The sequence below is a fragment of the Camellia sinensis genome, chromosome 13 (assembly GCF_055761805.1).
Source record: "Camellia sinensis isolate YWXY chromosome 13, ASM5576180v1, whole genome shotgun sequence".
Taxonomy (NCBI): domain Eukaryota; kingdom Viridiplantae; phylum Streptophyta; class Magnoliopsida; order Ericales; family Theaceae; genus Camellia; species Camellia sinensis.
Genome location: NC_138973.1, coordinates 109087407 through 109098046, shown reverse-complemented (window position 1 = coordinate 109098046; position 10640 = coordinate 109087407). Strand labels below are relative to the sequence as shown.

Genomic DNA, 10640 nt, shown 5'->3' with positions numbered 1-10640 from the left:
CAAAAAAAATGTAATGCTTGTGTGTTTTCATAATCTATTTTCTATTTTTATTTTTCAACAAACACAAATTTGTTTGGTTTAGAAAACACCAAAAAGCATATCGAAATTTCAGAAACTACTTTCTCACAATAACAAAAGTGTTTAGTGTTTTCAAACTTTTCAATGCTTTTCTTTTTTGAAAATAAAATATGAAAATCCAACCAAATGAAAAATAAAGAATAAAAAATCTCCCTCTGTCTCTCATATTTGGTCCCAGCGGAGAGGACGTTCATTTGCAGCATATTATTGCCGCCCCACTTGTGATATTCTCTCCCTTCGTAAAGATGCTGCATGGACCAATTCTCACTTTCTTTTTTATATATACTATGCGTGAAATACAATAATGAGAAGTCAATATATTAAACCAAAATGATTTCTCATCCAAACTAAGTGTAAATTAATGGTGAGACCAAGCTCCTGCAACCAACAAACATAAATCCACAAATATCCCCTCCAATGCTGTCATCCACACTATGAAGCACGGGTGAGGGTACAGATACGAATATGGGTATGATACAAATATATTGAAATGGTAAATTTTTTAAAAAGTAAAATACGGATACGGTTGGGATACGTCAATTTTTTTTTTAATTGTTTTTTCAAATCTATAGCTAAACATTCAACATACAAATCAAAGTTTCAATATCAAAACTAAAAGAAGAGCAACTTGTCTAAAAAGTTATATGATTTTTTTTTTTTTTTTTTTTTTTTTGATTATCTAAAACAGGATGTAAAAGAAAGCAAAACTATGACTCATGAGTAAAGGATGTTGGAAATAAATTACTTAATATTTTTAAAATTGAAAGAAGAATAATAAAGGTTGCAATAAATTTTAATAGCTCCCAAAAAAAAAAAAAACACCTCGCCATACCCATGCCATATCCATGACATGCCGAAATGTATTTGTCATACCCGGTATGTATTCGGCATACCCAGTACGTGTACCATCATACCGCAGTACAAAAAAAAATACTTTTTGCGACTAAATTTTTAGTCGCCAAAAGTCCGTTTTTAGTCGCCGAAAGTCGAAATTTTACTTTCCCCGACAAAATTTTTTAGTCGCCACATTTGTTGCGTATATGTGGTCAGCGGAGATATTGGCGACTAAAACTTTTTTAGTCGCCAAAATAAAAGTCTTTAGCGACCAAAATTTTAGTCGCCAATAGTGTTTTACACTTTTGAAAATCATACATTTACCAACTAATAATTTAGTTGTCAATACTCACTCAATCACCGACTACACTGTTTAGTCGCCAAAATAAAGACTTTTGGCGACTAAAAAGGTGTCGTCGAAAAAAAAAAAAACCCACTTTTTTTTGCTTTTTCTAAGTTTCGAACCCCAACCGTCCCACATTCCGAACCTTTTTGCAACACACTCCCTCCACTATGCCACTACAACATCACATGAATATATATGCAATATATATTATTTATATAGTATATTAACCGGTATTAATACAAAATAATATATATAAATATAATTTTTTTAATTCAATATAATTTATGTAAAAAATAAATTATTTACTTAAAAAAATTTAGGCCACTTTTGGCGACTAAATTAAATTTTTAGTCGCCAATTCTATCATTTTTGGCTACTAATTATTATTTAGTCGCTAAAAAATTAAGTTCCGCCTAGAAATAAGCAGTTTTGGCGACTAAACCTGTTTTTAGTCACCAAAAACGTCCCTTTTGGCTACTAAACTGAATTTTAGTCGGCAATGGACTGTTTTTAGCTATTAATTTTTTTTTTTTAGCCAAAAAGCTTCACTTTCAGTGACTAAACTGTATTTAGTCGCCAAAACCGTCACTTTTGGCTACTAAATCATTTTTAGTCACCAAAAACCGTGACTTTTGGCTACTAAACAACCTTAGTCGCTAAAACCCCTATATTCGGCAACTAAACTGCCTTCTAGTCGCTAATACCCTCATATTTGGCAACTAAACTCTTTTAGTCGGCAAAAGTTATCAATTTTGGCGACTAATTCCATTTTAGTCGCCAATTGTACTACTTTCAGCGACGAAAAATGTAATTTTAGTCCCCAAAAGTGCTTTTTGTTTGTAGTTTCGGTACGCATATCCACACCTGGTACTCGTACGGCAATATTTTTGGAGTACTCGTGCTTCATAGCATCCATATGTGGCAACTTGATTTGCTTTGTCTTAATCTTTTTTCTTTTTTTCATTTTTTTAAAAAATTAATCTTGAATATGAGATCCACTGTACTTCAAATTTATATATCCGTATTAGATACAATACATTGTTAACCATACATTCATGTCTTGAAATTTTATTATATTGTATATTAAGTGTGGAGAACATAATTTCAAATTAAAAAAATTCATAACCATTAACTTTTTCAAAAATAGTTAGCATTTTATATATATTTATTTGTTTGTTTCAGAAGGAGAAAGAACTTTGTTACTTATAGAAAAGAAGTACAAGTAGAATCTCAAAGTAAGAATTGTACCTAACATTTTCTTATAGTTAAGACAATGTTAGTTGTATAATCATGTTTTGAAATTCTCAATATATCATATAATTGAAGTACAAGAAAAAGTAGTAGAAGAAGAAGTTTTGCACCACAACTTAAAAAAGAATTGTACTTAAATAGAATGTTGGTTGTATCATGTTTCGAAATTCTCAATATATATTATATAATGAAGAGTGCATTTCGTACAGAAAAATAAAAAGAAAATAATGCATAGTGTACAATTCTTTATTTATTTGGAGAAGAGAAAGAGCTTCATTACTTACAAAAGAAGTACAAGGGTTTTAGTAATAGAACATAAACAAAGAGAAGCATAATTGAAGGTCACATTAGTGTACTCAATTATATGGTTAAAAACTAAGTAGGTTTTTATTTTTGCAATATTGCATATTGTGGGAAACTATTTGTAGAAAACAAAAAATCATAAGGATTCACATTTGAGTGCACAAAATAAGTAGCAATATGGGGAGGTACATGCTTCAACTAATGCCATACAAGAACAATTGATACAACTTTTATGGGAATATTCTAAAACAATGGATTTGCTTTTCATTAATGCTGTGTTTGGTTGGGGGATTTGGAGAGAGATTTGAAAAGGGAAAGGGAAAAGGTGTGTGAAACTAGGTGAAATATAGGCATGTTTTATTCACATTTCACCTACTTTTTCCGTTTTCCTTTCCAAATCCCTCCCTAAATCCTCCAACCTAACACAGCATAAGAGAACTTGTTAATAGTGGAAAGTAGACAATTTTTTTTCTGAAACAATGGATTTGCTTTTCATTTCCCAAACATTCCGAAAATGAATTTTAGGATTAGAAAATGACATCAACAGGCACAAACAAAGACTCCCCATTATATGGGTTGTCAGTTTCACATGCAATGTAGGGAGGAAACCATATCAAAGCTCTGAATTGTTGGCAATAGGGGTCTTAAATCATTGTAGAAGAAAAACCCCTTTTTGTGTGTGTGTGTGTATGTGGAACATCTCTAAGGTTAGGCGATTTTAAACTCATTCCCTCGAGTAAGTCTTGAATACATTAAAGTTAGTCGTTAACTACATGTATCAAGTAACTCCGAACATACTACTAAAAAAAATTACTTACAATTTGAATTTACAATTCTATCCAAAGACTTTAGGTTATTCATCAACTTTTTCATTCTAGCGAAAGCAAACCAACTTGTGACTTGACATGGTCTTGAAGTACATCATGAGCTCCACTACAATTTTTGCTGTGAGCAAAAAGTGACATGCCACGTAGGGAGAGAGTGAAAGCCACCAATTTTTTATGCTTTTGAAGTTTGGAAGACTTTGGAGCAATTGAAAATATATTGACACTTGTAGTAGTGGTGGAACATGACTTTAAGATGAATGTGGTAGAGCAAATTGGTAGTACGGTAACTAAATCAAATCAAATTAAGTTTTAAATCTTATTAAATGAAGTCGGTTAAATTGGTAGTATGGTAGTGGTAGAAAATGAAACTAGTCGAGCTCGAGTTAGAAAGAGTTCAGTTTGATAAAGCTCAGATGTATTGACATTATATATGTATATAATAATGTAAAATGTATTATATACGTTTATAATAATATTTATAAGGGTAAATTACAATGACTTGTGAGATTTGAAAAAAAATATAACAAACTTTGTAATTTTGACATATTTATATCAACTTCTCTTTCAGTAAAGTTGAAGGAACTAGAATTAATACAAATAGTGTGAAAATATAAAAATAAAAAGGTAAAATATATATTTGAATATAAAAGGTATAACAATGTCATTTTTCTATTCATATGAAATACTAATCAAGAGGGCCAATTGTGTAGGACATAAAATCTTAATAGACTCAATGTAATTATACCAGACTTTTAAGATTTCTTGTATTTACTCCAAACTTCCAGAGTTATTGTAATTTACCCTCTTAAGTCAAATGAGTTGTCAAAGCCAAAAAAATAGCTAGATCTTCCAAAAACACTCCAATAGTGAGCCAAAACCATTGCCAAAAAATGGCAAGCCAAACCTTGAGCCAAATTAGCTCAAAGTTTGACAAAACCACTCCGTTGCCATATCATATTTCTTACCAAAATTCAAACTTTTTTTTCGCAACTTTCACAAATCAAAACTACCAAAAATTTTAAAATTATAATTATAAGTACTGTACGGGGAGCAAATATTCCGGCGTGCCCGTATTCCTTTCTTCCGAGCTCCGTCGATGTCCGATCACCTGCGAGTCAATAAGGGTGAGCTACCCGGCGGTGTGTGGCCGGAAAAACCCTCCGACGGTCAAGTTAGCACACACCTTAGAGGGAATAGAGAGAAGGGAGAGAGTGTTTGAGTGTAAGGATTTTCTTACAGTGTGTTCGTCTGTCGCGTATGGGGGGCGCAGACGTGCTTATATACCTTCTGTGCCCCATATCTACTCCCTGTCATCTCCTGACACGTGGCTCTGCTATCCCATCTGTCAGCATAAACCATGCCGTTCATTACCTGCTCTCAACTGCCTGCCAGCATAGCTGGAACTCGGCAGCCGAGCTGCCCTACCTCGGTCATACCATGCTTCATACCTTAAGCGCCCGACCGGATAACCGAATGCAGGACCGGGCTAGGCGGCATCTCGGCAAAGCTTAGCCCGGGCTCCTCCTTTGGCCGGTCTTCTCGCCGGTCAGTCAACTACCTCGGCTGACCGCGCCTTTCCGAGCGCCGGCCTCTCGGTCTGTCTGATCTCGACAATCCTCGGACCGAGCATCCCGGTCTGACCGGTCACTTCCTGGCCGAGCACCTTCTGCACGGTTCGGGGCAGCACACAGTCCAAACTCTGCCCGGCCCAAGTTCTGGTAGCCCATCTCCGGGTGAACAGTCGATCATCTCGGCCCAATGCTCTGCTGGGCCCCCAACCTGTTCGGTTTATACCTCGGCCCAACGCCGGAGCATAAATCACCCTCTCAATTGCCCCTTAATTCCGTCCGCGGAAGCGTGACTGGGATTATTCACCTCGTCCGAGATAACGTTTCTCCGGTCGTCAAGATGCCAAGCTTCGACCGAGCTAGTTGACGCAATTGTCCGCAGATTTGACCGGTTATATTCCTCGGCTGACCTATTCTCGTTGAAAGTAGCTCGGTTGGCTCTTCGTCTTTTCAACCCGTCGCTTCAGTCCTGCCAAAGCCATAAATGGTGACACGTGGCGGTCTGCCATTGGTCATCGGGCAGCCAACCCGCCGTTTTTGCCAGAATTTGAATTTGGGCGGCCTTTCACTCTTATATACACACGGTCTTCCTACGCCATTCCTCCTTACTGCCTTTCTACCATCTGACGATCCAGAGCTCAAGCCCTCTCCTCTATCTTCGACTGTCATTTCTCATTCTTGGAAGAACAGCCCCCATCCTCCAAAGGTAAGGTTTTCGATCCCCCTAGTTGTTATTTTCTTTCATTTTATACACATTAGGGCACAAAAACGTAGCTTTTAGGGCATTGATCATTGAAAACGTCACAAACCTCCCACTATTCTTGGCGTTCTTCGTCTCCCTGAAGAACGCTGAAGAACTGGGGTGAACCGGGCTCTGGGCCTTCTTTTGATCCAAAAAATCAACCAAACCGGGCAAACAACATGTTTGTAATAACCTCGGCACAAACCGAGATGACCCAATTACTCGATCGCTTAACCGGGCTAAAATTAGGTCTGCTTGGGCGACCGAGCTCTTTAATTAGTCAACCGAGGTGGCTTGGCACCCTTACCGACCGAGCTGAAGTCTAGCTCCTAATGCGAAACCGCGCTCACTTACACTTGCCATCCTTTTCCTGCAGAGTCCAAGGGGACCACTGCCATTCCTGAACCTCTCAGGACCGAGCTGCAGCCAATTACCACCGTGCCCAACCCATCAACCGGGCTATAGTAAGTCGGCCACAAATGGGGAAGTTCCGCTTCCTTGTGGATACTCCGGCCGCGCTAGCCGCTTTCAGAGAGGACTACGGCGTCCCGGCCGACGTCCATCTCGAGCTGGCCGAAGAAGAGACCACGCCTTGGGGTAGGGAGGAATGCCCCTTCACCGTGCTATCCATCGTTGAAGGGGGTCTTCGTTTCCCACTCAACCCTCTCATAACCGAGTTCCTCCGCCGAACCGGGCTGGCACCCACACAGGTGTCCACCAACACATAGAATAATCAACGGCGTACACGAATTGAACCAACGGCTAGGCACCAACTTAGGCCTAGCCGAGATATTAAGGCAATACACAATGGGCCACACCGGTGACGGCCTGGCTTACTACTTGAAAATAAGACCGGGTAAGGAAAAAATCGTAACCGGCACCCCGGACAAAGACATGCACGATGATGATTTCTTCTGGGTGTCCGGCAACTACGAAACAGCCGAGGTGCCGGGCTGGTTCATAAGAAAGGACTTCGGTTCTTCATGTAAGCCACTCAAACTTGCTCGGTTAACTTTATTCTTTAGCTTTACTAACCGGTTTCCCTGTTTCTTTTGCAGCTATCCAAGCCTTGCAAGCCAACTACCAATTCCCCAACGTCAAGGCAATTCGGGCCGTGCTTAGGTACCGTCACCGAGACTGCAACGAATTGCTCGGCTACACACCGACTTACAGATATTCTGCTCCGCGCCGGAGTAGAGTAACTGACTTCCTCAGAGCTCCTTCGCCACCTCCAGATCCAACCCTACCAGACGTCCCATTAATCCGGTTAACCGACGAGCAAGAAATGGCCAAAAGATCTCGGATCAAAAACCTTCTAACCGCGACCTCAGCCGAGATACCGAGCGTCACCACCCGTTCCCCGGCTGCCGGTCAATCGAGTGCAGCCGTCGTAGCCCTTGCTTCTCCAGCTCCAGCTGCCGTGCAATCCGCCAGAGAAGCGCGCCGGGCTGGAAAAAGACCAAGGGCAGATCCCTCCGCCGAGCTTGTCACCGAGCTGACAACCGAACATCCTGCTGAAACTCCGGCTCCCGTGCCCGCTTGGCGTCCTCAGCTGAAGCACCGGGGACAGGACATCCCGGCGACTGCATCGATCAAGGCAGACAAAGAACATTTGCTTGCCTTCGATCTCTCCAAAGCATTTCTCCTACCGGGCGACGTGGTAGGCAGTGACCACGTCCCTGACACCCGGCTGGTAAAATCTTCCGTGAAGTCGATGGCCAGGGTAAGTCGGCGTTCTTTTTAACATTTCACAAGTGTTTGCTCGGTCCCCTTTCTGATGTACTTTGCTTCTTTTGTGCAGGCCATTCAAAAACAACATTTGGTCTTGGAGCGCATCCACCGGCTTAGGCAGAAAGCCAACGACACTGCCAGCCATGTTGAAAGCCTTCAAGCCAAGCTCGGCCGGGCTAAAGCTTCTCTCGAAATGGCCAACCATGACAATAATAGACTGCTCGGTCAGCTGGACGCAGCCGAGAAAAAACAAAGTGAGCTTCAGGCCGAGGTTGACGCTTTGAAGAAGGCGAAGAAGAAGGCTTGCCGGGCTGCCAACAAGGCCGGGTTCAACGAGGCCGAGGAGAGCTATAAGAAGCAGGTGTTTGCAACACAAGACATCTACTTCAAGGCCGGTTGGAAGTCTGCCTGTGAACACCTCGGCCAGGGCTCTGACACCGACGTTTTTGCCAATCCTCCCAAAGCTTCACTACCGGTCTACCTCGTGCCATATGCAAATGATGTATTCAGTGCGCTTCAAGCGGAGGCCGAGGAAGGACTTGAAGATGGAGAGGATGACACAGATTCTGAGGAAGAAGAGGCCGAGGTGCCCGAACAGCCCGGCAACGATGAGCCCGGCGCCCAAGAAGCAGGCCAAGCTATTGACCTTGATGCTGATGCTGCCGAGGATGAGTTCACCAATCTTTCCCCCTTAGTTTAGGTTTCTTTTCCCTTGTTTTTGTATATTTTTTTTTTTGTTTTTGCTTTCAACACTGCTGATGTAACCGGGCTTGGTCCCCACCTTTTGTAATGAATTCCTTATCAATGAAAATTTCAAATTTTTGCAAAGTGTTTGCACGGCTGTAATCAGTTCTGTCTTCAGCAAGACATCTCGGTATAACTCATAGCTTGAACACTTTGTCGACCGGAGTACATAACACGGTCGAAGCACTTCAGCAGAACAAGACAAACACATGAACCGAAATAATCACCTCGGATGTAACACAATCGGACAAATCAACACTTCCAACCGGAGTATAACATCTCGGTTGGTTATCCTATGTTGGACAAAAACGCCAATTCTTCCAACCGGAGTACTTCATCACGGTTGGGAATCCCAAGTTGGACAGAACACCTACTCTTCCAACCGGAATACACCATCTCGGTTGGGAATTTTAAGTTGAAATCACCAACTCTTCCAACCGGAGTACATCATCTCGATTGGGGATCCTAAGTTGGACAAAACACCAACTCTTCCAACCGGAATACGCCATCTCGGTTGGGAATCCTAAGTTGGACAAAACACCAACTCTTCCAACCGGAATACACCATCTCGGTTGGGAATTTTAAGTTGGACAAATCACCAACTCTTCCAACCGGAGTACATCATCTCGGTTGGGAATTTTAAGTTGGACAAATCACCAACTCTTCCAACCGGAGTACATCATCTCGGTTGGGGATCCTAAGTTGGACAAAACACCAACTCTTCCAATCGGAATACGCCAGCTTGGTTGGGAAGCCAAAGTTGGACAAGACACCAACTCTTCCAACCGGAGTACACCATCTCGGTTGGGGATCCGAAGTTGGACAAAACACCAACTCTTCCAACCGGGGTACATTATTTCGGTTTTAAGCATTGAAAGAACAATCCAAGTGCTAATGCAAAATGACTTCTACAATTTGACAAAACGAATTACATTCTGCTTTTTAAGCCAAAAAATTGCTTTACAAAAAGAGGAAAGTAAAAAGCTTAAAAATAATACAATTTCAAGTTGGCCGCATTCCATGGCCGGGGTATGGCTCTTCCCTCTAGATCCTCCAAGTGGTAAGCCCCCTTGCCTGCCAGACCAGTGATCTTGTAGGGTCCTTCCCAATTTGCCCCTAGTTTGCCTTCTCCTGGCACCAGGGTGTTGCCCATAATCTTCCTCAAAACCCAATCCCCAACTTTGAACGGTCTGGGGTGCACTGTCTTGTTATACTTCTTGGAGAGCTCTTGTTGGTAAGCGGCAACATGGATGAGGGCTTTCTCCCGGCGCTCTTCCGTTAGATCCAACTCCAAGGCAATAGCCTCGGCATTTAGTTCGGGCTCAAAACTCTCAGTTCTGAGGGTGGGCATTTCAACTTCCAAGGGTATGACCGCCTCCATGCCATAAGCCAGGGCAAATGGAGTTTCCCCGGTAGAACGTCGCGGGGTTGTTCGGTAAGCCCAAAGAACGCTCGGTAATTCTTCAGCCCACTTGCCCTTAGCCTTTTCCAACCGTTTCTTCAACCCATCCAGTATAGTCTTGTTTGATGCTTCGGCTTGACCATTGGACTGCGGGTAAGCCGGGGTGGAGTTGTAGAATTCTATCTTCAGATCTTCACAAAATCCTCTGAATAGGCGACCGTCAAACTAGGTGCCGTTGTCAGAGATCAAAATCTTGGGGACACCAAACCGCGTGACAATGTTCTGCCAGACAAATCGCTTCACGTCTTTCTCTTTGATGGTTGCCAAGGGCTCAGCTTCAACCCACTTTGTGAAGTAATCTGTGGCCGCGATGAAGAATTTCCGGTTGCCCGGTGCCGTTGGCAACGGTCCCACTATATCTAGCCCCCACATAGCGAAAGGCCAAGGACTGGTGAGGGGAAGAAGTTCCCTGGCAGGCTGGTGGATCTGATGGGCGAATTTCTGGCATTTCTCGCACTTGCGGACATATTTTTGCGCGTCGGCCTGCATGCACGGCCACCAGTATCCCTGCGAAATAGCTCGGTAGGCCAAGGACCTGCCCCCGATGTGGCTGCCACAAATGCCTTCATGAATTTCAAACAAGAAGTCCTCCACACTGTTCGGATGCACGCACTTGAGATAAGGACCGGTGAAGGATTTCTTATACAACGCGCCAGATGGAGAGAGCCAAAACCGCTCTGACTTCACCCGGATTTTGTGCGCTTCTTTCTTGTCTGTTGGAAGAATCCGGTCTCTGAGGAACAAGATCAAGGGG

The 10640-nt window shown here is 42.3% G+C and overlaps 1 protein-coding gene across 1 annotated transcript; it reads left to right on the top strand.

The window, feature by feature from the left end:
- Window positions 1–543: 543 nt before the first annotated feature.
- Window positions 544–8712, top strand: LOC114270083 (uncharacterized). The gene is made up of 3 exons (XM_082900785.1): window positions 544–547; window positions 7008–7672; window positions 7751–8712. Exons 1-3 carry the CDS (start codon window positions 544–546, stop codon window positions 8378–8380), a joined length of 1299 nt encoding a protein of 432 aa, XP_082756911.1. The 3' UTR covers window positions 8381–8712.
- Window positions 8713–10640: the final 1928 nt, after the last annotated feature.

Bases quoted from the DNA above. Each gene is read 5' to 3' on its own strand.
- LOC114270083 (XM_082900785.1), top strand. The intron at 7,673-7,750 runs GTAAGTCGGCGT...TCTTTTGTGCAG, and splicing joins CCGTGAAGTCGATGGCCAGG to GCCATTCAAAAACAACATTT.